General features: G+C 35.5%; 1 protein-coding gene across 9 annotated transcripts in view; it reads left to right on the top strand.

Annotated features, from left to right (window-relative positions):
* Window positions 1-26,200, top strand: part of COL24A1 (collagen type XXIV alpha 1 chain) — a 348,320-nt gene that overhangs the window by 47,427 nt on the left and 274,693 nt on the right. For all 9 annotated transcript variants that reach the window (XR_006886072.1, XM_046645896.1, XM_046645897.1 and 6 more), the window contains 5 exons: window positions 3,401-3,454; window positions 7,228-7,281; window positions 15,979-16,023; window positions 20,631-20,684; window positions 21,883-21,927. Coding sequence is in view for 8 of the 9 variants with exons in the window: in XM_046645896.1 (XP_046501852.1) it covers window positions 3,401-3,454; window positions 7,228-7,281; window positions 15,979-16,023; window positions 20,631-20,684; window positions 21,883-21,927 (252 nt within the window). In the remaining variant the exon portion in view is untranslated. The remainder of the gene's footprint in view (window positions 1-3,400; window positions 3,455-7,227; window positions 7,282-15,978; window positions 16,024-20,630; window positions 20,685-21,882; window positions 21,928-26,200) is intronic.

The raw sequence follows: 26,200 nt of genomic DNA, 5'->3' as shown, positions 1-26,200 counted from the left end.
TAATTCAGGGAAGTCAGTGCACCAATGATATTCTGGTGAGAGAGGATGGGGGGTTTGGTTATGAAGGAAGACTATTTTGGAACAGATTTAGGTGAGGTAGTGGATTTGGTCGTGAGAGCTTGTGAAAGTTGAAAGTAAGATCATCAGCTTAGAGTGAAGACAGAGAAGTTATGAAATAGTCACCTATGAAAATGAGAAAGTGAACTGACTAAGGCAATTACTGGACACATCAAAAAACAAAACAAACCAATCAATGTAAGCAGTCAGGAATTTAAAGTGAGATTCGTCAGCATGATTGTTTTCTCTTAGTCGCATTCAGCTGCTAGAAGGACAGGGCAGAGCAGGTGGAGAGTGCAGATTTAAGAATTGCCAGGTAAGTTTACAAGACAGAGAGAGAAAGAAGCAATGGTGTCATTATGTATGCAAGGGAGTGATTATAATGTCAGACCCTGATATTTAGGCTGGCTAAGTATTGGAAGGGAGGTCACATGGGGGACAAGACAGTAAAACTGTGATGGGATCACATACTAACAATTCCACTGGGTCAAATAATTATTAAAGTTGTGGGGGTTTAGAGAGAGTAAACTAAAAAGATAGGAAGTGCTCGTTATAGAGTGTAATGCTTAAACTTGAGATTATGTATCTTGTGTAGTTATTAGCAATGTTAACGTCAAGAATATTCAAGTGGCGCTACCACAAGATCATGTCATTTCGAGTTTCTTTTATGGTATTCTCCCAATTTAGCTCATGTATACTCTGAATTTCTCAACTCAGAATTCTTTTCATTAAAATTTTGCTGCTCGATCAATCATTCATTCAAGAGTTGTGTTCTCTGCTTTCAAGATGGCAATAATTATAAAATTGATTTTAATAGTCTTTAGTCTTATTATCTCTCATACTAACTACTGACATATTTATAATCTATAGAGAATTTGATCCTAAATTTTGCAAGGTAATCTAGGTAGGTATTATTCTTATTGCCATTTTACAAAACAGGAATTTAAAATTCACAGAGATTAAATGACTTGTTCAGTCTGTTCACTCCAAATTCCAATGCTCTTTCCATTATGTTGGATGGATTCTAATCTGATAAATCTATTCTAACATGTTAATGAGTGTAGTACCTTAAAGAGTTTCCCTCCCTAGACAGAGGGACCTCTGGAGATCCAATAACCATCTAAAAGATAGACTAAAAGACAGACTCTGATAATGAGGATTTTAGACTCTGGAGTAGATCAGTGGGGTAGGTGGGACTTTTGCAATCCTTTGAGTAATAAAGGACTGGCAACTTCCTTTTCCTCTTACTCATACTCAAAAGGATATATAGCTCCTTAAACAAAAGTCATATAGGAGTGAGTAGAAGTCCATATTGAAGGTCAAAGTCAATTATGATCAATTTATAAACATTATATTTAATTCCAAAGAGGATTTGGAAAGCCAGTCAATTATGACTAAATGTGCATCAGAAGTCATACAATTAATACAAAATGAGGGAGAAAGTAAGAGATGTTGGAGTATTCTTCAATGGTGGGAAGTATGCCCTACTTCTGTGACATTTCAGGTGAAGTTGGCATGTTCAATAATCTCTGCTTCATGCATTTTATACTAGGAAGGATCAACATACAACTGGCCAGGTTAAGAGCATTTCCTTCATGCTGACTTGCAATTCTGGTTCTAGAACATGAGTTGAGCAAACATATTTGAGTGGAAATAAAAGAGATTTGACAAATATCTTTAAATATGTTGCCCGATGTATAAAGCTTATGACTAAGGAAAAGCTCTGTTTTTAAATCTAATTTTTATTTCTTAATTGATTACTTTTGCTCTCTTTGTTTTTCTTAAAATGGAGGGTGAAATGTTAAATTAGTTGATGTTATTAAGAAAGCCGATAGATAATAGCAAATTCAAATGGGACCTAAAAATAAGGATTTTAAATGTGAGATTTATAAGTAAAAACATTGGTCACAAAAGATTTTATTATATTTAAACTTCTCAAGAGCTATCATTTCTTAAGTTTTTCTAAACTTCTTCGTAAATATTGCCTCAAATCAATTGGTTAGGTGTTATAATAAAAGATTAAAACTAATAAATAAGATGTTTATTTTATAGACATTGTGAGATAAGAAAGAAAATTGACCTGATTTGCCAATACTTTTCTAAGCAATCTTAAGCAAATCATTTAACCTTCTGGACCTCATTGCTTCTTTATCTAAAAAATGTGATTTACTAGATAAGCTCTAATATCTCATAAATTCCAAGTATATTACCTCTTTTTTGATAAAGAGTTGAGTTCTTAAATATTGACATATCACTAAAGCTGCTTTTCGAGTCCCATAATTTTGTAATCAATGATCTAAAATTGTAGCCTTAGAGGTAGAAGTGGTGACAGCTATTGAAGGGAAGAGGTCAGCTTGGAAAACAACTTTTTCCTTAAAAATTTTCTTTTTCTCTGGAACATAGGACTCTTTGCCAATGAAGACTGATTTCTAACTTGTAAAATGAAATGACTTACTGGGGAACATGAAGGACTTGACTTTTGGTCTTCCATCTTTCATCAGTCAGTTTGAGTGCTCTTTGAGAGCATTCCTGAATATGTGAAAGAAGACATGACTATTTCCCTATTTCCCAGAGAGTGAAAATAGCATTTAGAAATCTCTAGGAATGAGAAGTTATTTATTATTAGTTAATAATGGTAATGAAATCAGAATATGAATTATACAGAGTGTCAGTTCTGGCCTCTTAATTTTATGAGATGTGAAACAGTTAGAAAAAGAGATGCTTTGCTAGTATGCATAATAAGAAAGATTAATATTGCACAAAAAATTTGGTTGAAAGCTAATGTCATATTTCTCTTGAAATGTAAAAGATAAAGATTCCCAGAGTGTGAAAAGTATTTTGGCAATTAGAGGTATTATTCGGGTTTATTTTTTCTTTATTATAAAAATTATGTAAATTGCAAGATTTTTGGAAAATATTTAAACTTAGAATGATACCTTAAAATTTTAAAAATTAGCATTAACAGATTTCTTTTAATAAAAGTAACTAGCTTTCCAATGCTAAAATAGGAGTTATAACTCAAGATGTCACAAAAATGGAAAAGTTAATAGAGCCTTTATGTAAGTCCCTTAAAGAAAGATGTTTCAATAGTAGTATAACTTTATTAGATTTAAAAAATCAGCTATGTCTGGGGAATTTTTAGGAATCTTCTCAGCATTTAAAAATAAGTCTAACAAATATATATGTTAAGAAAGTAAATAATCTATGCCTATCTCAATTTAAAATAATTTTATTTAATACTATATAATGTGTATAGCATCTAATGATGCATACAGCTGAGAAAGTGTGATATATTATATTGTAATTTATGCTTCACCAAGCGTTTTCTAATTGTTTTATCTAGGGCCCCAAAGGAGATCCAGGATTTTCCCCAGGTCAAGCTGTTTCTGGAGAAAAGGTATTTATTTGTCCGTGAAATAATATCATGGTGATATATTTCAAGCATTTTAAAATCCTTTTTTTCTTCTTCTTCTCCCCAAAGCCCTCCAATACATAGCTGTATATTCTAGTTGTAGGTCCTTCTAGTTCTGCTATGTGGGATGCCGCCTCAGCATGGCTTGATGAGTGGTACTAGGTCTGTGCCCAGGATCTGAACTAGTGAAACCCTGGGCCGCTGAATCGGAGTGCATGAACTTAACCACTTGGCCATGGGGCCAGCCCCTAAAATCATTTTTAAATGTAGAATTTACAGGGTATCAGACAGAGACAATAGAGAACTATTGGATTTTGATGAAGGAAGAAATATTTGACGAATTAAGTGAATTCTATCATCAGCTTAATTTATCAATTTAAATCTTAATATTAATTTTATTGAGTGTCTACTGTGGCCTACCATCATACTACCTGACAATTAGGGATGAGTGAGGCAAAAAATTAGAGCAAGATGTGGTCCTAACATAAAAAATTTGCTCTTGATATGCATGTACACAATAATACATAAATTCCAATGCCATTTTACACCTTTTTTAGGATAGTTCCACATTCTTTATCTTGTTTAAGTCCCACAGTAACTGTGAGAGAGGCAGTCATTATTATCTTGTTTTCCAGTTGAGAAAACAGAATTCATAGAATTTAATTGACTCATGGTATGTGGCAGAGTTAATGATATATTTAAGTTTTCTGATTTTTAGTCCAGTATGCTTTTGATTTTATCATAATGCTGTGAAATAAACAAATATTTAGGTAAAAAGAAACTACCGTTTTAAAGTAAAGATAGCAACAAAATCTTTATTAGGAGGAGGATTCTGTTTTCCAGTGAGGATGTCTACAAATGGAGTCTTTAGGAATACATCTGGGAAGCTTTATTTACACAAGCACTTGATGAATGTGATACAATTATAGGATGTTTTTGTTTAGGTGGTATACATTCACAAACTTTTAAAATCCCTGAATAATTTTGGTTTCTAGGTTGAAATCTGATCTTTTAATTGGCTTACAGAAACTCTGGTAAAACTTAAAAAGACATCACATTATCTTAATGGACTTTACAGATATACTAACAAGTAAGTCGACAAAAAAAAAATTTATCTAGAATCTTAAGAACTTTATTGCTGTGATGTAACTGAGGTCACTGAATCTAAATAATTTAACAAGGCAATGGAAGTTTACTATTAGGAACACAATATTTTCATTGGCCCCTTAATTATTACAAGTAAAAAAACAACCTTGCAATTTGAGAAAGAAATATAAATGCCATCTTTTAAAATATCTAAATACAGGACATTTAATTTCTTACTTAAAATTTAGAAATCAGGGTCTGGCCCAGTGGTGCACTGGTTAAGTTCACGCACTCTGCTTTGGCCACCCAGGGTTTGCAGGTGCAGATCCTGGGTGTGGACCTACACACCACTCGTCAAGCCCTGTTGTGGCAGGGTCCCACCATACAAAACAAATAGGAAGACTGGCACAGGTGTTAGCTCAGGGCCAATCTTCCTCATGAAAAAAAAAAATTAGAAATTAGAGGTCCACTCTGTTTTGGTGATTGCTTTAAATAAACTCCTCAAATTAAACATTCACATTTATATCAAATGCTTGGTTTTATCTTTCCTTGTGGCTTTCCTGTACAAAATACAGTGGTTCAGTATGTGTACAGTATCTGTATATTTACAATATAGGGTGGCTCAGCATGGGAGTTAAGGGTTGGAAGTATGTCAGTCTTTTTTTACTTTTTGAATTACTCATATACTAATTGTGGTTAATGCTATGTAGGAGAAAAGTAGTAAGATATAGGATTTAATAGTATGCTGCCATTGAGCTTTAAGTAACTTTTAAAACTGAGAGATATATTTCTAAAATGGTAAAATTCAAAAACTTTTCTTAGAAATTGTATTACAAGGCTGGCCCTGTGGCCTATTGGTTAAGTTTGGATGCTCAGCTTGGGCAGCCTGGGTTTGCTCGTTTGGATCCTGCGCACTAGCCTACACCATTAGTCAGCCATACTGTGGCTGAGACCCACATAAGATAGAGGAGGACTGGCACAAATGTTAGCTCAGGGCTGATCTTCCTCACCAAAGAAAAAAAAAAGGAAAGGAAAGAAATTATATTTACAGTAAATTGGGTTCAAATATCTGCGGATGCAGGATATTAGTTATATATATACACAAATGAATACAAATAAATACAAACATTGGTGGGAGTAGAGGGAGATTGGGAAACTGTGTTTTATTTTTAACCATTTAGCCATTTTTACAATAAATATATGGTTAATGATGAAACACTAAAAGAAATGCAGGGGCTAGTCCTTCACTATGTAACATCCACTAAGTAACATCTCTCATACAGCATACCTAAGTGTTTAAGCCCTTTTGGGACCTCAATGACATGCAAAGATAACTTTTAAATAGTGGTAATTTTTCTTTTCCCACATGTGAGATATTATTATCGTTCCCATTTATAGACGGGGGAACTGTGAAGGGAGAACAAGTGATCCACCCACAATTAGAGCTAGTGGAAGGAGATGAGCCTCCTGTCTCCTAGTGCAGCTTCCCTTCCCAGCCCCCCATCAGAGTAATAAATGTAAAAAAAAAAAAAAAAATCTGTATAAATTGGTCATCCCATTGTCAATGGAAGCCATCTTAAAGATATGTTAAGAAGCATTAAAATGAATATTAGAACAAACGGAAAAGCATTCCATTGCTAATAATCAGAAACATCCTTTTCTCTGCTGATTGTTTAATTTGATGACATATTCAAGTAGATAAAGCACTAAAAATTAAACAACATTAACAGTCGCTAAGGAGTTTAGGATTATTATCTAAGTACTCCTTTTTTCTTTCAAACAACACTACGTTTTTCATGCACGATAAATTTGTCACAGTGGAAAGGGAGAGAAGGGAGGTAAACGGAAAGTGCACCTGGTGTACACTGGCTCAAGATTACCCCTCCTTCCTTTTTGACATGTTTTTCCTTGTCAATTCACACAGCCTCCTCTGTGTCTCTCCTCGTTGCTTCCACCCGCCACAGACACTCCTTCCCCCTCACCGGTATACTTTCTCCTCCTACCGCAAGATGGGCTCCGGGCTCTTACCAGAGTCAGGTGGAGGGAGAGGCAGCCGGCCCTAACCGGCGAAGTCTCGTCTGTTGGAGCCAAGCACACGATACTTCTAAGAAATTTTCCCTGGAGTTACTTCCCGGTGGTACCGCAGAAAGCACCAGCGCTGCCCCGGAAGCGGAAGTGACCCTTTCCCTGGTGTGCCTCGTGAACCTAGCCCTGCCCCCTCACAGCCGTGCGTCGAGGTTCCGCGTTGGAGTCCCGCTAGGCTGCAGGTCTTCCCTGAAAAGGGCAGGCTTTAGCCCACCACGGATGCCCCACAAAGCGCTTGTAGAATTTTTAAGTAATCTCTGAGTTTTTTAAAACAGGGTCAACTTTGGAACGACAGGAGCTTTGGGAGTAAGGGCATTCCTAGAGAAAAAAACATCAGAGAAAAAGGAGCGGGGCATGGAGGTGGTGTAGTACAGTGCAGGTTTTCAGCCCCGGAAGAGAGAAATGCTGGGAGCCTCGGAAACGGTCTCAAAAGGTGTCAGAAACGAGGTGAAACTTGAGCCAGATTGTGAAGATCAGACATGAGTGCGGTTAGGTCATGACGTCGAAGATGAAATCCTGCAGCAAGGGAATTCTAATTTTCAACTCTCTTTCATAACACTAAATCTCTATTTGTGTTTTGTTCTTAGGGTGACCGAGGCCTTTCTGGATTAATGGGGCCCCGTGGTATGCAAGGTGATAAGGTAAGAAGTTAGTTTTACTTTGACTTAATTGATGTCATATGGGTCTGGGAGCTCTTCAACTCCTAAAATCTCATTTTGAAGTGGAGCCCAAAGCCGATGTTTTAAATTCCTTTTCTCAGCGAAAGGAATTAGTATGCTGCCCCAATCCAGGAAAGTGGTGACCACAGAAGGCAGGGTCTTAGGAAAAATAAAACATTCAATTCAATTAATGGTGGGGAACAAAATTCACATGGTGGAGAAAGTAAAAAATCACTGATAGAATATTGAAGCCTTTCTCTTTTTTTATTGTATTAAGGCAGTAACCTACTTCTGAAACTTTGAAGTCACTTTTTAACTTTTTTACGTCCAAAGTGAGGTACACTTGGTTATAGGTAATACATTTAGCCTTTTCTATGGGGTTCTCATTTTATTAGGAAATAATAATCTGTGCCGTGATATGTGTATGAATGTGAGGCCTGAAGGGTAGGGTCGAAGTGAGGATTGGGGATAACTCATATTAACACAAGTCTAGCATGTTAACACAGGTCTAAATTCTCCTCTATATGTTCAGCTTTTTTTCCTAAACACTGAGTTGTTTATCTTTACAGGCGATAAGGAAGACACAAAATTTCTTTCTAAGGTTTTACTGGCCCCGCAATATTGGAGGGCAATATTTGACTTGATGTGGATGTCTAAATACATATGAAAATGAGCTGTGTTGGTGTCTTAGTGTCGTATTCCTGTCCTCTTGAGAGCTTTAGGTTGGAGGAGGTATTTAGGCGCTGGTTACTTGGATCAAATCCCATCTGCCATTTTCTAGGTCCCATTGCCCTTGGATGGGTTGCTTAACCTCTCTAAGCTTCAGTTGCCTCTTCTGTGAAATGTGAAGATACTACCCACTTCATAGAGAGTTGTTGGGAACATGGAATGAGATAATCTATGCAGTACAGTGTCAGACAAATAGCAACCCCTAATAAATGTTAACCATCAGCTGTTTATCTGGTTTTGGATAGGATCCTGACCTTGTTTGCTTTCCTTCATAACCCCTGTTAAAGGACTGAATTGTAAAATGATGAAACAGGTTTTGATCTCATGGAGTATGACCACACCACACCATTATTTTTATGGTCTTCAGACTACTCTTCATCCTAGATAGTACTTAGCATCTGTTAGCTCCTTTGAGGTTGTTGGTTGCTCCCATTGAGACGTGAAACTGCAGAGTGATCGTTTCTAACAGAATTGGTCTTGAAATACACTCACGAATCTATTTGATTAATGCCACTCAGTATGCCTCTGACCATTAAGTATTCCTCCAAGAAAACTGTACTGATGAATAGGATCAACAAAAAAGATCTCATAATACAGAAATTACCTTAATTGTGTTATTTGATATTCCATATATAGTTATTGCATCTGAAAGAATGACACTACATGTGAGAGAAAAATTATTACTTGCTAAGATTAAACAATGCCTGTGGTTCACGAAATTAGCAATGCAGAAAAGGAAACACTAAGTAAAGGGTGAGTGGTTACTATGCAGAGGAGCATATAAAGAATTATTGTCTCTGTGTTTCTAGAGACAATTTAAACAGGCTGATTTTTTTTCTTTCTGCTTTTTCTCCCCAAATTCCCGCAGTACATAGTTGTATATTCTAGTTGTGGGTCCCTCCAGTTGTGGCATGTAGGACGCCGCCTCAGCATGGCCCAACGAGTGGTGCCATGTCCGCGCCCAGGATCTGTACTGGCGAAACCCCCAGCCGCCAAAGTGGAGCGTGTGAACTAAACCACTCGGCCATGGGGCCGGCCCCTAAACAGGCTGATTCTAACCCTTACAGCAGATTATCATTTTAACTTTGGAAGTATACTTACTAAAAACAGAAGATACTAGTTTCCAAAGACCGGTGCACATGCTATCTGAGTCTTGGCACATCAGTATTTTAAACTATTAAGATTAATATATTCTTTTTGGTCTGTGTAAGTCTAGTAAAGTGAAATAACTGTATTATTTTAAACAAAAGGGAACATGGATTGAGTATCTTTCACAGACTTTTTTTCTCTTATATGATTTTTTAAACTTTTAAAATCTGGCTTTTATAGTCACTTAGTAGGAGTAGATCCTTTAGAAGCCAGGGATCTTGACACATTATCAATTAGCAGCTGTAGCTGAATTTTCTCCAGAGAAGGTTTAGTTGAAAATATTTAGAAACTGAATTACTTCCTGATAAATGGTTTACTCTGGTTTGACAGTAGTTCAGAACAGTGTTGAAAGATTTGAGATGATTTTGTAGTTTTTCTGAGAATGTTTTCCCCCTTTTCAGAGTGTGTCTGTTAATGGAAACTATGTACAGATTTTTACAAAACAAATATTTCTGGAGAAAGGACATAAGGATTCAATCTAAACCTAAACTAATTCTCCACATAGCAGACTTGGGACAAGTTTCCATTACACCATCTATGTGCATGTCTTACTTTTATATGAATATACAATAGAAATACATTTAAAATGAGCTTGGTGGACTATTCCCGTAGTCTGTGTGGAAGGGGAAAGGGCAAGACCCATTATTGGGTAGAATGTTCAGGTAAGTTATGAGCTGTTTTTATGGACCTTACTAATTTTGGTTCATTTTTTGAACCACCTAGGTCACTCTCAGTTATTTCCTGCCAACAGGATCCATGCCAGGAGAATGGCTTATATTAGCTACACCTAAGAACTCCCATTTCCTTCATCCTTGCAGTTCTACCCCTAAAGTGCTAGATGAATTCTTAAAGTCATGTGTGGAGAACACTGACAGCTTATGACAACTGTTGAGATAAACAAACAGAAGATTAATATAAAAAACATTCTGAAGACTAAAATATTGAGACAGAAATAAAACAGCAAGTAAATTGGCAGCAATATTTTTTCACTCTTCAGTAGATGTTTTAGTTCTCTCTTTTCCTCTTTTTATCTCTCTCCCCCGACTTTTTTTTTTTTTAACCAGTATTAACATCTTTAACAAGCAATGTGTTTCCCCAGGTTGACTGGTCACATTGCCTCAAGCTAGCCACTTTCATGTAACTCTTATTTTCCTAGGAATGAAGTATGTTTTCACTTCTCACTAAGGGTCTAAATTTGTGCCAAAAAGCAGATAAGTTGGATCCAGAGTGCATGCTGGGTTGGATGGATGACAAGCCTCATAATTCTGATCTTGGATTCCAGATGGATTTTTAAATTGGTTTTTAATATGGCTGATCAGTTGCTATATTAATATTGGAAGTCTGCAATTTAAAATTGTAAGAATATCAACAGTGATTTCAATCGGAGCAATTTTTCTAGGATCAAGAAGATAAGCCAGATGGGAGCAGTTAAGTACATCTTAGCATGAAGGTATAACTCAGAGCAATTGTGAACTATGATGTACACATTTTAAAGCAGATTTTTATGAATAATGTATGGCAGTATTTTTCTGAGTATCAAAAAATACTAGCTACCATAGTTTAGCGATAATTATAAATCAGTTATTTAAAAAGAAATCTTTCCATTACATAGGAGCTACACAGTAAATATCTTTATAAAGTTGGAAAGGAAAAACTGAACGCATCATAGTGGAATGCATTGTGATTTATTACTCCCTCAAAAGCTGTTTAAAGTAAGGACAGTACTAAGGAGCTACAACAATACTGAATGTCACTGAGAAGAACAATTAAAAAAAGCCAGGATTGGCATAAAATCAGTGCCTGGAGAGAGAAATAAGGAGAGTTCCATTGTTCCATAGTTAACTCTGTAGATAATCTTCTTACCTGCCCGTTATCTCTGTGAAACTCTGCAGAGCTACGTTTTACTTTGGGTTGGTTCCTGATTCAAGTGTGGTACTGAAAGTCTAATGCAGATGCTGCTGCTTAGGGGCTGTGCTGTCACCACTGTTGCCATCTCCCCTGCAATCCACCATTCCCACTAATGGTAGGGGAAGCTGAGAACAAGGCAACACGGTACTGAAATCCCCCACAGGCAAGCCAATGGTTGCTAAAGAGGTCTAATTTGTGGGACTTTGAAAACTTCCCTGTGTCCAAAGATATTTCCGTCAGTCTGGCTTTTGTGATTGACATTCTAACAATAATGGTATAAATTGTTTTGGGTAAACGTATTTCCAGTTTCCAGAAGTTTTTAAAAAAGTTTCTGTGTTCTCAGAAAAAGCTATTATCTATCATGTAGCACCATTTTGAGAATTAGTTTATATCTCCATGAGAAATAGTTGAGAAGGACTACAACTGGGTTGATGGAACCAAAGTAAAAACTGAGTACTAATTAAAGGAGGTTAGTGGGTCAATATTGTGAGGAGTTTGGGACAAAGCTTGGCACAAGTCTTCTGTGTGCTTGAAGGAAGTACATTCCAAGAAGAAGGGGAAGAGAGGTTTGTGCAGTATTCATCCTATAATTTAAGTCTCGTCAAGCTCTCCAGTTATTTGGGATCATTCTTCTATTTAATTTTTTTTTAAATAATTAAAGTCCTTATTCTTAGGACTTTAGGAAATTTATTGCCTTCCCTCAAGAAGTGTTTACATTCTCATAGTTGTTGATTTTTGTCTCATTTTGAATTGTTGCTTGGGTTTCTTTTTTGATCAACTGTGGCCATCTTTTCACTATTTCTCAATTTTGCCATAGCTTTCTCTGGTTATTTTGGTCATGACATGGTTATAAGCCTTTGTATTCCCCAAGGCATTGCTAACATGAGTCCCGCAGTGTTTGACAAATTTTATTAGAAACATGGAATTACCTAATCTGTAAACTAATGCTGTTGCGTTATAGAAAAAGAAAATTTAATATTGGCTTTCAGACAACAGTGCAATAGCAGTGTCTAAAGGGAAATATATGAGTGATTTAGGAGCCCTAAAGTGCAAGTACTTCATTTTACTTACTGCGGTATCTCAGTCCAGTGTCCAGCACATAACAAGCACATGTTATTAGCGAGTGAATGAACATTGCTGCTCTTAAGTTTAATTGACTGTGTGGCCTTTCACGGGGTCCTAGTGGTCATCTTCCTCCAATGGTCTGCTTCTCAAATCAGTGTCTCGTCTCCTGTCTTATCTTCCCTGAGTTCTCTGGCTCAAAACACCCTTCATCCTATTTTAGGTAGACTGAGTAGGATTAGTTAAGTCTAATCTCTTAGTGATGTTGCTTTTCACAAGATTATGTACAAGGGTAGCCCACCTTTGCCTCAGCTTCCTGAGACTAGACAGAAGCAAAAGATCCAGGGAAGTTGCTTCAAACAAAAGAGCAGTTTCCTTCCTGAGATAAAATCTATCTCTAAAGTGTTTTATTCACATTCTTTTGTCCTGCAACTCATTCAGGAAAGCCGTATTATGTAAATAAGATATAGTTCCTGCCTTCAAGTAGCTTGCTGTCTAGAAAGCTTACACAAGACTTGAAATTAAAATCGAACATAAATGAAATTATAAAATTCTGACCCTGAGATACTGCTGCCATTTGAGAGACCATCGATATGCAGCCAGAGGAACTTAGTGAAGGCGAACTCTTTGACATAAATGAGGAAAGAATTGTGATAAAGAGGACAGAGATGTCCTAGGGCAGGTGACACCAGCAAAAAAACTTCACATAAGAACTGTTAGAGCTATTTCATGATATTAAAAGTGCAAGTGTTGTAAGTGTGATCCAGACTTAGAAGGAAGTATGACAATTTGCAAAAGCGTAGGAAATCTGCTTTCTCAGGATGGCAATTTATACGAGAAGGCGGCAAGCACTATTCAGACTACTCTTCATAAATTTTTTCAAAGAGATGACAATTTAGTTCTCAATGTTTCTAATGTTTTATATTGCACTGTTCTAAATAAATGTTAGTTTAACATTTTTTTTCATTTTCCTATACAATTATAACGGACAGAGTTTTTAATGTTTTAACAAAAATTTTTAAAAATCAGGGAACAATTTAATTTTTCTCATTAAGATTGCTTTGCCTGGTTTCAGCTTGTATGGAGTTTTATGGTCCTATGCTGCCATGCAAAGTGAAAATGGCCTGTTTTCTTTATGTACCACTATTTTCTTTATGGATAAACCTTTTATTTATGTATCCAAATTTTGATTACTTGGGGAAGTTCAGGTATATGCTTGAAATTTGCGTCTTTCCCATTCCTTTAGGCAAAACCCTTGATTCCAAGTGACCTTATAGGCTACTGCCCAGACTTTGTATTGGCCTCCCTTAGATCAAGTGCCATCTCTTGTGGCTGAGATAGATAGGAATGAGTTCATGTAGGAAAGATCATGACTGTGTGGTGCTTCCCCCTTATCAGAGTCTCTGACTGAGGAAGAATTCCTTCAAAGGGAATTGTACATACAAGAGATACCATGATCAATATGTCTAGTTCACTAAAGGGAATTGTACATACAAGAGATACCATGATTAATATGTCTAGTTCACTGTTATCAAGTGCATCAGGGAAAGTAAGCTAGAGAAGCAATTGTACCACCACTGCATTCCATTTCCCCATGGGCTAGGGAGGGAAGAAACTCTGGTCAGAAAAACAGATGGTGGCCAAAGAAAGGGGAGCATGTAGCTAGACTCAAGTCTTCACAGAAATAAAAGTAAATAAGTAAATAAACACATTCTTTAAAAAAAAAACAAAAAACAAGTCAAAAGGAGTAGGCCCACGGCAGGGAGTGTTTCTGCCTATGTGCCTCTTACCCTGGCTCCTCATTCCTCATCCTCCTAATGCTCTCCCAGGAGCTTTTAGCTCCCACCCTGCTATAGCTGCTGCCTCATCCCAGGGAGCCACTGCCATTGTCTTAGCGCTGAGGAAGTTTCTTATCTACTGTTAGAAAAAGTGAAAAAACTTAGCTTTGATGATATTTTTATTTGTGGAATCCTGTGTAACATTTGGACAACTGAGAACCATGTGTTTCATATTTTGTAATTAGGCTGATCTTTAGCTATCTTAGAAAAAAGTATAAACAGCGAAATTGAGTCAAAACATTGGATATATTAGACGCTGTTGGCAAATGAGTAACTTTAATAATACCATGATTTATGAAATATAATTCGTTTGGTTGATTTCTCTTGGTGGTCTATAATTAATGCTTGAACATATTGATGAGAATGAGGACAACCCAGCCTGTATCCGAGTCTGAAACAATTGTAGGCATATAAAGTAAATACAAGGACAGGTTACTCACTTCTTGGTGAATCTAACTATCAAACCAATATGATTCCACCTTACTTCCTACATGACTTAGGTCTAATCAGTTAATTTCTGAGAGCTCACTTTAGTTATCTGTAAAAATGGAGAAAATACCTACTTTATAGGACTGCCGTAGAGTTAACTGAGGTATTTGGAAGTGGCTGGCACAATGTCTGGCACATAGTAAGCAGCTCGATGAAGTCATTTGTTTCTCCCTTACTTTTTGTCCCTCCTTTCTCATGGCCACTTCTCTGATCTCTTTCTAATAGCCCCCAGAGGACAGGCCTTTTCCTCTGCTGCCTTGTTTTTTCTTTCTGTTACTCCCTTGTTACTAATATGTGTACAGATAACACAAAAATCTTTGTCTCCAAACTTACCTGCTTTCTTTTTCCTGTCTTCTTTCTGGTTCCCAAGAGACCTCTCTACTTAAACATTTTTACAGTTATTTTAAGTTTAATATCTTAAAAACTTCTTAAATCATTCCCTTATTTTTCAGATGGGTGTCTCTTCTAATTTCCCCCTTGTCTAACCAAAACATCATTTTCTTCTCTAATTCATTAATCCAAGTTAATAAAACCCTCAGTGATTAATCCCTGAATAACTCTTCACTCCATTATTCTATATCCTGAAACCTCCAAACCTTGTATTCAGTTTGCAGTATATTAATTTGAAGTTTTTTGTATTTGTAAACTATAATTTATTTCAGGTTTTTGAGTTATAATTTGTTTAATATCCTATGAGGTTCTTAAAAAAGGATCTTCTTTTTGTTCTTTTATGTATGCTAAAATCTAGTAAACAATACATTGATTTACTGATTGTTGATTAGAGCTATACAAACAAGCTCCAAAGTGTTCCTTTCTTTCTTTCTGTCCTTCCTTTAAGCTTCCTCCCTTTTGCTCATACAAGAAGATCTTTCTGGAGGAAAAGGGATATTATTTATTTTATATCTTTGGGTGTTAATGATACGGATTAAGATTTGATTTTGGTTCTATTATTTGGAAACTTATTTTTGTTGCTAATTTCTTAGACAGCTTTATAAAACCCCTTCTGATGGACCTGTGAGCAACCTCTTTCATTTGTCTTAGCTCATTCATGGAGTGTTATGACAATGATTTGGATTAAAGAAACTGCCTGGATATGGTCCAGTTTTTCAATAATTACAAACAGATTATGTCTGAGAGCATTTTGCTTCAGCATTAATGAACTAAAACCAACTTTTAGAAAGCTTCAGCAAAATGTAGCAGATCCATTGTGAGATACCAGCCTTTTCTAAAAGATGCTGTTCTTTATTCTCTGTCAGTACTATGCTACTATTTTAGTTGATAATAATAAATCATTCAAATGACACTCAAAATTAATTAAGAATTATTAATAAAATTAATTTACTAGTTAATAAAAATTAAATTCTTATTAAACTTAATAAGAATTAAATTTGTACTGATGAAGAAACCAAAAGTTGGCGTAAAAGGCAACTTAGAACCTATGTTTAGTTGTTTGGCATAAATGGGTTTACTTTTCAATGGCATGTCTTCACCTTTACCTTTGCAGGGTGCCAAAGGACATCCAGGGCTCCCAGGACTCCGAGGTGAACAAGTAAGTACTTCCTTCATTAAACCGGTATCCTCTCCAGTGAACAAGACACACATTAAGGAACTCTGCTGAGTGATTATTTTTCTCCACTATTTCAATTTTTCTTCTCAATGATTTTCAGTCTGTTTAGTGCAGGACAAACTTCTAATTGATCATCTCTTATAGTTTTGTTGTTTTCTTCCAAATCCCAGACTGACGTTTACTCTCTGCCTAAAATGTTCCAGAGCCCCTTCGAGAATCTCATAAATGCTGTGATCCTTTCCCCAGACAATACACATATTCACGCACGTACATGCCCCTGTGTGTGTGTACACACATACACACATCTGTTTTGTTGTACAATTTTAGGGGCGTGCCTGTTTACTAAAGCTTATCCATAGCTGTTAGTTCCCCGTCCCTTGTGTGAGGAAATGCAAATAAATTTTAATAGCAATCCTAATTAGAATTGCGCATGTTCTTGTATTTAAGAGTCAAATAGATTGGGAACTATTTAGTTTTCGATCATGTTTCTCCTTCTCCCTCCTACCAGAAAATAATATAGGAAAAAAATAAAGTCACAGCTCTTGTGTTTCAATACAATGTGTACTAGGTCAGTATAAATAAAGCAGTGAAAAGGGTAGGAGATTAGAAATGAACTGGTGGGGGGCTGGCCCCGTGGCTGAGTGGTTAAGTTCGCACACTCCACTTCTGGCGGCCCAGGGTTTCGCTGGTTCAAATCCTGGGTGCAGACATGGCACTGCTCATCAGGCCATGCTGAGGCGGCATCCCACATAGCACAACTAGAAGGACCCACAACTAAAAATACACAACTATGAACCAGGGGGCATTGGGGAGAAAAAGGAAAAATAAAATCTTTAAAAAAAAAAAAGGAAATGAACTGGCGGGAAGGATACCGTTATTGGAGATTCAACAAAGAGCTTCAGGAAGCCCTAAAGGGAGCTCCAGAAAGAAATGTGATGGATTGTCCCTGAGGGAAGGATGTAAATGAAGAAATAAAGTCAGTTTTCTCTTTCATTTATGTTAACTGGGGCAGTACGCTCTGTTCAGTCCCTGAGCACAATTTTTCAAGATTACTAATTATTAGACAGGGCAAGTAAAGGGATATATGTATCTGTAACAGGTACAGTTCTTGTTTCCTGAAGATCAAAGTTCTGAAAAGCATTTGGGCATTTTTGGGCAAAAATCAGAAGAGCAGGAGGGATTGGTCCCTGGGGAGGAAAAAAAAAATCCCTAGAATAGTGCTTTGGCAGAAATGTGTGTATTCCAATGAAGAAAACGTGATACTTCACAAGTAAGTAACAAATCGACTGTGTGTCAGGAGCGAACAGTTCTCTCATGACTGCTCTCTAACCTGGTTCTGTTAGTATACTTGTTAGTGTTCTGAGGTGTTATTTCTGCCTGTTTGGAATAGTCTAAAATCAATTCTAAAGGTTGGAAAACATATTTAGGAGTCAGGTATTCCTTTCTATTCTATTTATTTCTAGAAAAAAGGCAAAGTTGGTGATAACTGTGAAGAACAACTAAAATCATTTTGCGTTTTAACTATGAAGACACTGTGGACATTAGGAGGAGCACAACTAATTTGTTAGGAGACATTCACTAATGGAAAATTTGCAAATATTTAGAAATTGGTCAGCAAACATTTGGAAGAGTAATTCTCTCATCTACCCAAGCTCTAGTAGTAAGAACTGTTGTTTACTGAGTCCTTATTAGTTGCCAAACTGTGCTACTGTTAACTACAGCTTCTAGTAGTAGAATTATTTGTTGAATGTTTCCATATGTTGACTAATTTAATGCTCAGCAACACTAAGAATTATTGCAGTTATCCCCACTCTTAAATATATTTCTACACATTGTTCTGTTTTCTCCACGTAATAATCCTGTGACCTAGATGTTATTGTTCTATTTTATTAATGAAAAAACTGAGATATAGAGAGGACCCACGGTAGCACTAGTGGAATTCTCACTGAAGTCTGACTGATTCAGAGCATGTGCTTTTATGCTTAGACTTACAAGTGGGATTGAAGAAGGCTTCCTATTCCTAATTTCTCCAGGGGCTAAACATATAACTTTGTGTCTAAATTCCTCCATTCAAGCTACAGATTTAAGTGGCCCAACTTTTTTTTTTTTTAACCATTTTTAAGTGCATAGTAAATTGAGTCATAGTATTTGTTTTGATTTTCTTTTGAGCCTCTGTGGTTGTCACAATGATTTTAGGATGTGGTTGTCTTAGAATATGTTTATGCCATGTAAGACTATGCTGAAGGCTTCCTCGTTTACTTGTTTACTGCCATTCCAGTAAAGCAGAACTTAGCCATCAAGTGGAGTTCTTTTGTGTATTTCTCTGTGCAGCTGGAATGTGTTAGATCTCCACATGTTGCCTTAACGCCCTCTATGAAAATCTGTTGAAAATCAGATTTCATTTATGTCTTAAAACAGATTGCTTTTTAATAGAGGTCAATTAACCTAATTTGGCTAGGAAAGGAATGAAAGGGATGATGGTTGACAGTAGCCAGATAGTGACCTACAGAATAAAAACAACCTTTTCGCTTTATTTCACTCCTTTCTATTGGCATACGCAAATATAAGGTTTTATGACTCTCTGGATATAGGCCTGTGTATTTTAGAATTGGATGGGGCATAAAGGAAGCAAATGTAAGTAAACTGGAACAAATCTTATAATTAGAGGGCTTTCCCTAGAGTACTACTGGAAGTCATTAGCACTTCAGATCTACACCAGGGAGGCAACCTTGAATGGTGATCTCTGGAGATAGACTTGCTGATTCAAATCCTGGCTTCCCACTTATTAGCTGAGCAACTTTCCACTGGTGACAAACACTTTATGTTTCATTTTTCTCATCTGTAAAATAGGGATTATGATACCCACCTTATAGTATTTGAGCACATTAAATAAGATAATACATATAAAATACTTGAAATAGTGCCTGGTACATGATAGGTAGACAATAAATGTTATTAAAGGAATAAAGTATTATGTGTTACATAGAATATTAACAAGATAATGTTTAGTACATAAATATGGTTTCTGAAATTGATAGGACATAATCTCTCCTCATGTAGACAAGAATTTTATTCTGTAATTTTCAGAAGGCCACTGTTTATTCACAGTCTGTTAAATTGTACATTGTCATATATATACGTATAGATGTCTGTATGTGTATGTATATATGTGTGTGTGTGTGTGCATACACACACACACACACACACACATATATAACTTTTGTCAGATTGTCTGGGTTCTCATCCAGTCTCTACTACTTTCTTACTGTGGCATCTTGGGCAAGTTTCATAACTTCCCTGTGTCTTAGTTCCTTCACATGTAGAATGAAGAAGAGTATCTCCCTCATACATGTAAAGTAGATGTATAGAGCTTAGCATAGTGATTGGCACATAAAAAAGTGGTCAGGAAATGGTAATTGTTAAAGCAAGAGAAGATAGGGAGAGATGATGGAGAGAAATGAGAGAGAACAAAATTGAGAAGTGGATTCTGAGGAAAGTGGAGAGAAAGACATATGAGGAGCCTACATGTCTAATAGACTGGGAGGGCAAAAACTCTCAACTATCATTTTCCATTTGCCTTTTCCTTAGTCTATTCTTTCTCTAGATTTTCCAAATCTTTAGGAGTTTTATAAGGTTTCTAAACTCTAATTGGAGGTTACACTCTTCTGTCTACTTCAGAGCAGAGGGGCAAAGGGCTAGTGTCTTTTATTGTCTCTTTTACAAACAACAAGCAAGAAATGAACTTTACGTAATAAATAAGGAATCTATGAAATTTACCATTGCTGTCAGCATTTGAGGTTAAGTAAAGGCAGCTCAATATACAGTCTTCTGGAATTTCCTTGGTTCAAGAATTATTTAATATACCTAAACTCTGAATAAACTGATGAATGAATGAATGAAGAATGTATCAATGAAAGACAGTAGAAACAAATGGAGTATTTCTTCTCACTTTTCCACCTGGTTCTGCTGCAAATTTCCTTTCTTACAAGTTTGAGTCTTCATATATCAGCCTTCTTTGAACTTTGTTTTATATGAAGAATACAGAGTTGTCAATTTAAAATGAATTTACCATCCAAAATTACTATGTGAATATTTAGAAAGATCTCTGTCGTGATACAGGTGTTTACCACTTAATATACATTTACTTAATCAGACTTTCTGTAAGAATAAGTTTACTTTAGAAATGAAGAGGTTGGTTTTGAAGTTCACTGCCCCTTTTAGTGTTCTGGGGCTCATGCTCAGACAGTAAAGGAGAGTTGCAGGGTGATTGAGATAAGGAATTCTTTCCAAAAAGATAGTGGTTATTAAGAAATGTACCAACTCTTTCTCTAGAAGAAGTCTTATCCAGATTTATCGTTATTAATAATCAGTGTCTTATTTGGGGCCCTAATCTAATAGTTTTATTCATTTTTATTTGGCAATTTTGGCTCATTTTTATTTCAATTAGATAATCAATGTGCAGGACACTTAGTATTTTTATGGAGAAAAGATTCTTTCCAAACTTGGGTATTTTAATTGCACCAAGTTTGTTTCCTTGGACTTCCTTTGACTGTGTTGTATTGTTTTATTTATTTTATTTTTCATTTCAGGGAATTCCAGGACTCACTGGTAATATTGGTTCACGTGGTTACCCTGGCAGGCAGGTGAGGTAACTATATTTACACTTCTCCTTTTATGTTCCTCTTCATTACTACTTTGTACATTCTGATTTCCAGTGATATTGGTTCAAATGATCATTGGGTTATTTTTATTGAATAATGAATTACTCATAGGAAAATAATTTCAAAATCAAAATTTTAAAAAGATTTCAAAAATTTTACTGCAGAAAGTTTTGTTTAAAATAGAAATGGATTTTTAAATGTGTTTGATATGATATACTTTCAAAATTAAAATGACCAAGGGTCTAATAAGGTCTTGAAATAGCCCTGCTACTGATTTTACAATACTGGCATCGACTAAAATGAAGTAATGGTCAGAGTTAAGACTCTGTGTAATAACCATCATTTTTTAATAACACAGTTAAAAAAATCAGGACACAGTTGGCATTGCCACGTATACCACTACTAAATACGTTTGTCTGAACTGAATTCAAGTCTTTGTATACTGTTTTGAAAATTCATTCTAATCACTTCATATTTATTTCTGTCCAATTCCTAAATTTAACTACTTCATGTAGACTAATAATAGAACAAATTTTCTTTCCTAGGTTTTCATGAATTGACTGCTTACTCTTGAAATAATTATTCATTTAGCATACTAGAAAACTACATTTCTAATTTTTTTATTCTCAAGAATGAGAGAAATAAAAATGCCAAAAAATAATCTATTCTTAACAAAATTCCATTTTTTTAAGCTTTAAAAATGCATGAAGGGTGTTGTATATTAGAGTCTCACCACCAAGTGATGATTTGTGTTATCTGAGTTATCATAAAATATGAATACTCAAACATATGGACATTGATCTGAAGTTAAAAATGTACTTATTTATTTTTTAAGTGTATGCAAATATATTTGAGATAATTTAATTAGAAATCTTTTAAAAGAACAGTTTTCGATGAGAGATAATTTAATGAAAAATTATTTTTTCTATCTGACAATGTGTTTTAATCTATTTTATTTAGATATCTAAAATATATTTGTGTATATATTATGTACAGTGCCTTTTTTGGTTGTGAAATTCTAAAATTCCTGGAACATATAGTAGCCTTCATTAAGTAAATAGAGTTCTGAATTTTATATTTATGAAAATGATACCTCTTTGTATGCTTTTTTAATTAATCGATTTGTCAACAACTCTAAAAAATACTGTAGTATGATGATGATGTCTTTTGTTCACACTAGGGTTTAGCTGGACCAGAAGGTAATCCAGGTCCTAAAGGTATACGAGTAAGTCAACATTTTCATCATTTTGTTAAGCATGCTTGTATACAAGTAGGATGAAATATACAAAAATACTTGTTTTCACATTTTCGTAGGAACTTTGAATGTAATACAGGTTTAGCCTGAAAAGAAGTGCACTTGTTTAATAGATATTTTCACTGTTATGACCACAGAAAGCAGTCTTATAGTGGTAGGTTTTACATCATTATTTTCTATTAATTTCTAGCTCCTATATAATATCTCGTGTGTTAGAATATGCTCTATAAACATTTGTTGCATTATTTCTATATGAACATATGTAGGCCTAAAAAATCATGATTAAAAAAATATGAAGGGGCAAAAAACAATTCATATCAATTCAAGGCTGAGACAATATTATGATACACAAACTACCTAGGGTGAAGAAATATCTGCAAAGAAGGAAATAAGCTTGTCAAATCAAGAACACACCATTATACTTCCAAACCATTAAAGGAGTTGTCAGCCACTTTTAATCATGAAGGGAATAAAAAGAAAATTACTTTGATATGTTATGGAGTGTGTTACACATTAAAATCAAAGCTGGTTCTAGAAAAAATTAGTAAACTAGAACTTTTTAAAATTTTCTTTTTAATAGCCAGTTATTTTCCAGAATCTACTGCTGTGCCTTATGTTGTCTAAAATACCTTTTTGAAATAAATAAAGCATAAAGTATTTAAACAGTATGTGCCATAATGATTCTTTAAATTTTAAAAATTCTTAAACATTTTCAAATACTTTCACATGCATTTTCTTCTTTTTTTGTTTTGCCATCAATCCTGTGAAGTAGGAAAGCAGGTATATCATCTCCATTTTACTGATGAGAAAATAGTAAACTAAAGAATTTATGTGAGTTGGCAAAGTCATAGCTAGTTAGAATTAGAACCAAGGTCTTCTCTCCTTTAACTCTCTATCCTATCCTGTCTCTACTCTTGCATTAAGTGAAAATATAATGGGGAAAAGTCATGTATTTTTTATTGTAAACCACACTGAAAGCATATTTTGACTTGGATCTAGGAAGCAAGAAGAGATTAGTGGTCAAGAATATGGGCTTTTGGGGGCTGACCTGGTGGTCTAGTGGTTAAGTATGTGCACTTTGCTTCGGTGGCCCAGGGTTCACAGGTTTGCATCCCAGGCATGGACCTAGCACTGCTCATCAAGCTACACTGTGTTGGCATCGGACATAAAATAGAGGAAGAGTGGTACAGATGTTTGCTCAATGACAATCTTCCTCAAGCAAAAAAGAGGAGGATTGGCAACAGATGTTAGCTCAGGGCCAATCTTCCTCACACACAGACGAAAAAGAACATGGGCTTTGGACCCTGAGTAAGGAGATAAATAGGTAGAGAAAATGAGGAAATTGTAGCTATCCATAAGAACAGGTTAGCGGACATTCAAGTATAACATTAAAGATAAAGGGAAGGAAAACACCAAAAATAAATATAATTTTGTCATTTTAACCACAAACCCACAGCACAAGATGGAACAGAGTGTGACAAACACAACTTAGGAGGGGAAGAAGAAAGGGATGGAATTGGCTTAGTCCAAGGAAATAAGAGGTATCAGAAAATAGGCTATTTCGTCTATGAGATTTTTCATACAAACCTCATGATAACCACCAACCAAATAAGTAGAACAGAGATACAAATAATAAATAAGGAGAAAAATAAGAAAACCAGCATAGAAAACTACCTAACCAAATTGGTAGTCTGAGATATGTGGGATGAGAAACAAAGGAATTGCAGAAGAACTGGAAAACAAGCAATAAAATGGCAGCATGAAGCCCTCATATGTCAATGAGCACTCTAAATGTAAATGGATTGAATTCTCCAATAAAAAGACACAGAGTGGTGGGATGGATTAAAAGACAAGACCCAACAATATGCTGCCTCCAAGAAACACATCTCAGCCCCAACAACAAACACAGGCTCAGAGTGAAGGGATGGAAGATGATACTCCAAGCTAATGATGACCAAAAAAAAGCAGTTGTTGCCATATGTGTATCAGACAAAGTAGACTTCAGGATAAAACAGGTAGAGAGACACAAAGTGGGGCACTAAATAATGATAAAAGGGACACTCCACCAAGAAGACATAACACTTATAAATATCTATACCCAACACAGGAACATCAAAGTATATAAAGCAACTATTAACAAACCTAAAAGGAGATATTAACAACAACACAGTAATAATAGGGGACCTCAACACTCCACTCATATCAATGGATAGATCATCCAGAGTGAAATCAACAAGGAAACAGTGGAATTAAATGAAAAACTAGACCAGATGGACTTCATAGATGTATATATATAGAACACTCCATCCCAAAACAGCAGAATACACGTTCTTTTCAAGTGCACATGGAACAGTCTCAAGGATAGACCATATGTTGGGAAACAAGGCAAGCAAGCCTCAATAAATTTAAGAAGATTGAAATAATATCAAGCATCTTTTCTGGTCATAATGCTATGAAACTAGAAATTAACTACAAGAAAAAAGCTGAGAGAGGGACAAAGATGTGGAGACTAAACAACAAGCGGTCCTAAAAGGGAAATTCATTGCAATACAGGCTCACCTTAACAAGCAAGAAAAATCTCAAGTAAGCAATCTCAAACTACACCTAACAGAATTAGAAAAAGAACAAACAAAGCCCAACATTAGCAGAAGGAGAGAAATAATAAAAATCAAAGCAGAAATAAAGTGAAACAAACAAAAAGTAACAGTTGAAAGGATCAGTGAAACAAAGCAGGTTCTTTGAGAAGATAAACTAAATTGACAAACCTTTAGCCAGACTTACAAAGAAAAAAAGAGAGAAAGCTGAAATAAATAAAATTAGAAATTAAAGAGGAGAAATTACAACAGATACCACAGAAATACAAAAGATTATAAGAGAATACTGTGAAAAACTATATGCTAACAAATTGGACAATCTAGAAAAATGGGTAAATTCTTAGATTCTCACAACCTTCCAAAGCTGAATCAATAAGAAATAGATAATCTGAATAGAACAATCACAGGTAAAGAGATTGAAACAGTAGTCAGAAACCTCCCAAAAAAATAAAAGTCCAGGACCATACAGCTTCTCTGTAGAATTCTACCAAACATTCAAAGAAGATTTAGTACCTATACTTCTCAAATTATTCCAAAAAATTGGGGAAGATGGAATACTTCCTAACACATTCTATGAGGCCAACATCACCCTGATACCAAAGCCAGAGAAGGACATCACAAAAAAGGAAAACTTCAGGCCAATATCGCTGATGAACATAGATGCAGAAATCCTCAACAAAATATTGGCAACCCGAATACAGCTATACATCAAAAAGGTCATACTCCATCATCAAGTAGAATTTATACCAGGGACACAGGGATGGTTCAACATCCACAAATCAATCAATGTGATATACCACATTAACAAAACGAAGAATAAAAACTACATAATCATCTCAATAGATGCAGAGAAAGCACTTGACAATATCCAACAGCCATTTATGATGAAAACAAAATGGGGCTAGAAGAAAATTACCTCAACATAATGAAGGCCATATATGACAAACCCGCAGCCAATATCATACTCAGTAGAGAAAAACTGAATGCCATCCCTCTGAGAACAGGAACAAGACAAGAGTTCCCATTCTCACCACTCTTATTCAACATAGTACTGGAGGTTTTGGCCAGAGAAATTAGGGAAGAAAAAGGAATAAAAGGAATCCATATAGGAAATGAAGAGGTGAAACTCTTGCTGTTTGCAGATGATGTGATTCTATATATAGAAAACTCTAAAGAACCCATTGGGAAACTATTAAAAATAATCAACAGCTACGGCAAAGTTGCAGAGTACAAAATCAACTCAGAAAAATCAGTTGCATTTCTATACTCTAATAATGAATTAACAGAAAGAGAACTCAAGAATACAATCCCATTTTCAATCACAACAAAAAGAATAAAATATCTAGGAATAAATTTAACTGAGGAGATGAAAGCCCTATGCAATGAAAACTATAAGACATTACTGAAAGAAATCAATGATGACGTAAAGAAATGGGAAGGTATTCCATGCACATGGATCAGAAGAATAAACATAGTTAAAATGTCCGTACTGCCCAAAGCAATCAATACATTCAATGAAATCCCAATCAGAATCCCAGTGACATTCTTCGTGGAAATAGAATAAAGAATCCTAAAATTCATATGGGGCAACAAAAGACCCCCAATAACTAAAGCAATCCTGAGAAAAAAGAAAAAGCTGGAGGCATCAC

Source organism: Equus quagga, chromosome 18 (assembly GCF_021613505.1).
Source record: "Equus quagga isolate Etosha38 chromosome 18, UCLA_HA_Equagga_1.0, whole genome shotgun sequence".
Classification (NCBI taxonomy): Eukaryota; Metazoa; Chordata; class Mammalia; order Perissodactyla; family Equidae; genus Equus; species Equus quagga.
This window is presented reverse-complemented; position numbering and strand designations above follow the sequence as displayed.